The sequence below is a fragment of the Alosa sapidissima genome, chromosome 20 (assembly GCF_018492685.1).
Source record: "Alosa sapidissima isolate fAloSap1 chromosome 20, fAloSap1.pri, whole genome shotgun sequence".
In the NCBI taxonomy this organism is placed as follows: domain Eukaryota; kingdom Metazoa; phylum Chordata; class Actinopteri; order Clupeiformes; family Clupeidae; genus Alosa; species Alosa sapidissima.
This window is the reverse complement of record NC_055976.1, coordinates 25,002,979-25,008,978: the sequence shown is the minus strand read 5'-3', so window position 1 is coordinate 25,008,978 and position 6,000 is coordinate 25,002,979. Positions and strand designations below refer to the sequence as shown.

Below are 6,000 nucleotides of genomic sequence, written 5' to 3'. Positions count from 1 at the left end.
GAAAACATACATAAAGTAAATATGAAATACCATGTTTATGTCAGCAAATGCTAGCAAACTGATTTGGGAAGTAGTTGCAACAGGAAAAGACCTTATCAAATCTCATCTGTGAGTCCTAGTTAGTGCAAGTCAAATGGGCAATTCAACTACTTCAGAACATGCCAGTGCACTGTAAACACCAACGATGTTTTCACTAAGACGTGGCTCTGACACACTTGTCCTGGGATATACTTGCTTTTAACAAAGCATAAGTGTACACATCATGACTGCCATACGTTATCCTGCATCTTGCATCCTGTGGGTCGTGCACATTCTCAAACATTAATGCAACGTGTGCTCGAGATGCAGTATTTACATGGACGTTAAGGGGCGATGGTATAGGCGCAATACGTGACTGTAAACAAGCATGCAAGATCAGTTTTATTTACAACTCCAGGTCTGAATTATGTGCTCTGCCCTCAAGTGAGGACCTCCACTAACACATGTAGGGGCCTCGTAGTAATGAAGCAAGGTTTCGTTCATGCAGCCGGTTGTGTATGCAAACGCTTCGTAGAAAAGCAATTATATCCCAGGCCTTAGGCTGTCTCAAGTCACTTTTCCCTGCCCCTCATTTTCATTTCACTGAGATACTAGTCTGGCACCTACAATACACTAACGTTTCTTGGCCAATCAGGCATGAGTGGGGTTGATGTTAGTTGCAAAATGGCTGTGGTAAACGGAAGTAGCAACGCCTACAAACTTAAAAAACATTGCAGTAGGAGGAATGTGTAAATTTATATACAGAAAGGGTAGGCCTAAATACATTGTTTTCTGACTGCCGATGCGGTTTATTATCAGTTTGTAAAGGATAGACAAAGTAGGAAGTCATAGCCATCCCTGATCAATGTGATTGAAATCACCGGTCCAGCCTAACCAAAGTTACCACAAAGTCTACGCCCGTTGAGGTGCTAGGTTTAAAAATGTTTCCCAATCGTGAAAGGCCAGACTCTCTTCACGAAGAGAAAATAAGTCGGGAGCCTGAAAACCAGGCTACTGGCCTGCAGTTTAAACATAAAAGAGCAAAGTGAACTCACTCTAGAGCGGGCCGGAGATCCTGCGTCCGCAAAGCCTCCAGGATTCGATTCAGTTCAAGAAAGGGTTGCTTCATACTCATATCGATAACCACACCAGACTCCTGCAAAACATAACAAAAATGGCACAAGAGAAAATGCCTTGAGATCAGGTAGACAATATTTGCGGACAGCGGTTGTTAAGATTTAACTTGAAAGATAGCCAGGACTGACTAACAGGTTCCTCCAAGGTATGACATGTATAAAAGGTGCTCAATCCTAAACTACTTTTGGCTAGCACTTCTAAAAGTCACGTTCTTACTGGGAGAACGCTTTAATGAGTTCTGTCTTATGTGCCCATTTGTAATGTATTTTAAGCAACACTACAGTACCTGGCATAAATCTTCAGCGACGTTGAGCATTCCTTGTCGATAGAGGTGTTCTACAATGGTTTCACTGAGGTACTTCTGTCTCTCTGGCGTATCCCACACGGTTTCAGCAACTACCGCACTCACCTCTGCATCAAAATTCTGCAAAACAAACAACAAATAGAAGGCTTCCTACTTCACAATTTTACTGTCCATCCCTTGTCCCATGGCTTAGCCATATGTGTGCAATTTCAATCATTATGACCCCTTCGCCCCCTTTTAAGCTTTTTAAGCCATAATTCCCAACTAAAATATGAAAGAAATATCCTAGAGTACATACTATTCATCCAGTCTAGAAAAGGCCATTTCATCTGAGGTGTCTGAGGTGTAGTTATACACCTTGTCCTTGCCGCCCCCCCCCCCCCCCCCCCCTCCCCCGCCACCCAGAAAAAAAATAAAACAAATAAATACTCACCCTATCAATAGCCTTGCCCACTTTGGACACACTGCCATGTATGTCCTTGTGTTTAGACGCCAGCATCTGCACTGTCTCTTTGATTTCCTTGCAGCATTGGGTCATTGTTTGAGAAAAGACGGACAAGTCTGCATCTTGCACACCTGAAAGATCGAATCAGAAGTTAAATCACAACAGGTAAACTTTACAAGTATAATACAGGCTCACAATCCATATTCTTATTGAATGTTATTCTTATTATATAATAAGTATGAACTTATTTCAAGACATAGAACATTATTCTGAGGGTGGAAATTGTCAGCCCCCATATTTTTCCAACTCAAGTTTCCCCTCTACCAGATGAAACACTGGCTGTACATCATTGCATAGCCAAGTTTAAGTCTTTCTTCTCGCGGTATCTCTGTCCATTAACATCAAGGCCTTACCAAAGGCGACCAGCTGACTGCGCAGCTCGCAGACGTTCCTCAGCAACTCGTCCAGACGCTCCTCGGACTGGTGGCTGTACGTCATGAAGCGGTGGAGAACCTTCTCCAGCTCCCGCTCAACGCAGGCACACTGCTCCATCACGCTAAGGCAGGCCACACATTCACACTGCTCATCCACCTAAAACACAGGGTGTGTACATCAATTGCATCATCAATATGGGACAGGTGCATACAGCATACTACATACTATACATACTATATGACAGAGGTGGGATTTACAACACGTGATAAGACAACCACTATCTATAAAATATACAAGCCCTGCATTCATAAGCTACACAATGTAGTCAACACTTATTCAACTTGGGTAAACTAACATGATAACAGATTAGGTCTGACACCCTCACAACTTTAAAATGATTTGAAGAGGTTGAAAAACAACTTTACTTTTTATGCTACAGTGGTTCTGAATGCCTTCACTTAAATTTGCAATAAGATGATGGAAACAAAACTTGACTAGACCACTGACAAACCTCTTTTTTGCTTGCATAGGGATTTTCAGTAGGCCTATGGAAACCACACCAGCTGTAATGTGTTTATGATTAGTTTTAACTCGTGTTGCGGTCATGTTCTTACAAGACGTGCATTTCTGCCTTGCCAACTGGACTGAACAAGTCTCCTAGTCGCACAGAAACTCATTGTTTACTAGAGAACATGGCTTGCAAGTAACATTACACAAACATGCTGTCACCTAGTTGGACACATTTAGATCACCATCTACTAAAGTCTTTTAAAAATAACTAACAAGTTATCATGTGTTAACAGCGCAATGTTCTTAGAAACCTCTCCATTTATGGCGCTGGCAACTTATCCCAAGTCTCAAAAAAACATACCAATGTATTCAATGTAACGTTAGCTCAAACAGCTAGCTAGGCCCAGAAGGCATGTCATAGAACAAACTGAATCGACACACTGCTAGCTTGGGCTAAACCATCTTAATTACTCTATTAGAGAGCAACTGCAAGAATTTGACAAACATATTTCTGACCGTATTTCACATCGGTATTGTGAAACTATTAATAAACTCTTGAAAGAAGAACTAGCCAAATATATTAAACTATCCGCAATGAATTGGCTAGCGCGCTAGCTATGTCAGGACAAAATATTAGCTAGCAACGCAGGCTAACGCTAGGTTTTAATCAGACAGCATAAACACAGATAAGCACAGGCTAAGACATTTACTGAGCGACATACATTGCCTATACATTGATGCAACATATGAGTTTAATATACTGTATCGTACGTAAACACGAGGGAGTACAGCTAAAAATGATTCCACAATTCCCCAAAGTGAGTGTAAACAATATAGCTGCTAAGTAAATACAGGGAGCATTGCTACAAACCTAACCAGTAAGGTCCAAGGCTAACTGCATTCAGAATATACCTAGCAGATAGCAGAGCTAAAACCATCAAGCACAGGGAAGCGAACAAGCTGGCTAGCTAGGTCCGTGATGTGAAATAATTTAAGCCACTGTCTAAATATATGACTAATGCTTCGAATTGTTCGAGTTTAAAATGGGAGCAACTCTCTTTATTCCGAATGACATACTGTACACTTAATTTTAACTGAAAACAAAACAAAACACAATGTACTTGCCTGTTGTGACAGCACCTCTCCACCAGACGTCCCTCGAAGCTATGCGAATTTGTCCTTTACTCTCCTTTTGGGGTTTAGAGGCAGGGGAGCCCTCCAAATATTAGTTACAATGCTGCCACCTACTGTAAAGGATGGAAATGAAGGTTTCATGATAAAGTTTTAAGTGTTCCATTGTTCCATCCATGTTGTAAGCCTGTGTACTCTCAAAGACCTCTCCAGATTGTCCAGGAGAGATGCATAATGAAACAAAAAAACAAAACAAACTAGAATGTTATCGGTCCATAAAATCTAAATATGAATTAAAAGAATATCTCTCTACTGTCAGAGATATAAAGCAGAGACAGATCCTGACTAAATACAGACTCAGTGACCACAGCCTAGCCACAGAAAAAGGCAGACTAAGAAAGTCATGGTTGCCAAGAGAGCAAAGAGTCTGTGGTCACTGTACGACAGGTGAGGTTGAGACGGAGGTGCACTTTCTTCTTCAATGTAAGAAATATGAACTAATTAGAGATACCTACTTCGATAAATTTACCAACCTAATCCCGGAGTTCCGAAACCTGGGAGAACTGGAAGTACTGCCTGTCTTACTTGGACAGCAAGGACAGACAGCAGCTCTTGCTGCTAAATATGTCACTGAATGCCATAGAGCGAGGGACAGTGATTAGACACCATACACACTATACACATGAAATACCTACCATTTTCAGCACAAACACACACACACACACACACACACCCACACGTTTATATGTATAAACGTCTTATCTATCGTATGTTCTGTATTGTATTGTTTGATGTCCTGCTTTGGCAATGCAAAGAAATATTTGTCATGCCAATAAAGCTACCTTGAATTGAATTGAATTGGTGACAATGTTGGACGTCTTAAGCACGTCGGCTTTAGTGCTAAAATAGGGTTTTACTGTAAGCAGATAATTAACATGCAAGGTCAGAAGATGGTGGCTGGTAAGTAAATAAATAAATAAACAAATACATAGATAAGTAGATAGAAAGCCTAGATAGATAGGTAGATATCTACCTACATATATACATACAGTACACATACATACATACTGTGCATAGCCTTCATACGAACATACATGCATATATGTTTATGTTTGTTTCTTGGCAGACACTTTTGTCTAAAGCCACTTACAATAAAGTTACATAAAAACAGTAGGCCTATAGGCTAACCATTGGTCTTTTGACGTTTTGACATTTTTCATCACTAGATGAAAACTACTATTACTACAGACTACTGATGTGATATGTTTGTATACTTCTAATAAAATTATTGAATAAATTATATTATTACTTGTGAAATGATAAATAATATTATGGTTGTTAGGCTGTTATGTTCTTGGTATTATGCTTGTATTTCGATAGGCCTATTAGTGCGTATGTGCGCTGTTGTGCACAATGTTTGTATACGTTTACCATCTCCAGGGATAGTGGGGGTCACAAGTCATGGCACTGTTATTTTGGGGGTCGCGGGCTGAACAGTTTGGGAACCTCTGGCCTAACATACAAGGTCAGACAATGGTGATAAATGCAAAAAAGACACCGGAGTAAATATCCCTCTGATGCATTAATGAGGTAAAAAGACAACAGGCTGCATATAGGCCGAACCCCCACAACAGAGTGTCTGTGTTGTCCACATACTGATCTACAGTACACAGGGTCACTGGATTAAAGTCATTTAAATATGTTGGGTTTATGCTCCCTTGCTGTTTTTCTCAGGACTGTCTACGAATGATGACCATTTCTGCAGGCAGTGTAGATAAGCACAACAATCTAGTTTAAGTTAAACCTGAAAGACAAGGAAGGCGGCTCAGCCTCAGATGTTGACAGGCTAGGTTTAGTCGGTCAGGCCTTTCCAGACCTAAGCCTTGTGCTCACTGCGTGAGAGTAGGACCTCTGGCTATGGACTGTGGTCAGATTTGTGAGAGAGACCGTTGCCCTCTAGCTCAAGGTCCATCTTAAGTAAGCTCTTCTTTTGTGCGTTGCAGCAAATATCATGTGCGTC

At 40.9% G+C, this 6,000-nt stretch overlaps 1 protein-coding gene across 4 annotated transcripts in view; it reads right to left on the bottom strand.

Annotated features, from left to right (window-relative positions):
• Window positions 1-4,102, bottom strand: part of rmnd5b (required for meiotic nuclear division 5 homolog B) — an 11,524-nt gene extending 7,422 nt beyond the window's left edge. For 2 of the 4 annotated variants that reach the window (XM_042074673.1, XM_042074676.1), the window contains exons 1-5: window positions 3,975-4,102; window positions 2,318-2,495; window positions 1,893-2,035; window positions 1,442-1,579; window positions 1,074-1,174 (exon numbers count right to left, since the gene is read on the bottom strand). In XM_042074673.1, the coding sequence (XP_041930607.1) occupies window positions 1,074-1,174; window positions 1,442-1,579; window positions 1,893-2,035; window positions 2,318-2,456 (521 nt within the window). In that variant the 5' untranslated portion in view covers window positions 2,457-2,495; window positions 3,975-4,102. Of the gene's footprint in view, window positions 1-1,073; window positions 1,175-1,441; window positions 1,580-1,892; window positions 2,036-2,317; window positions 2,496-2,850; window positions 3,654-3,720; window positions 3,919-3,974 lie in introns of those variants that run through there. The other 2 variants (XM_042074675.1, XM_042074674.1) reach the window with 2 other exon arrangements.
• Between the last annotated feature and the right edge of the window lie 1,898 nt (window positions 4,103-6,000).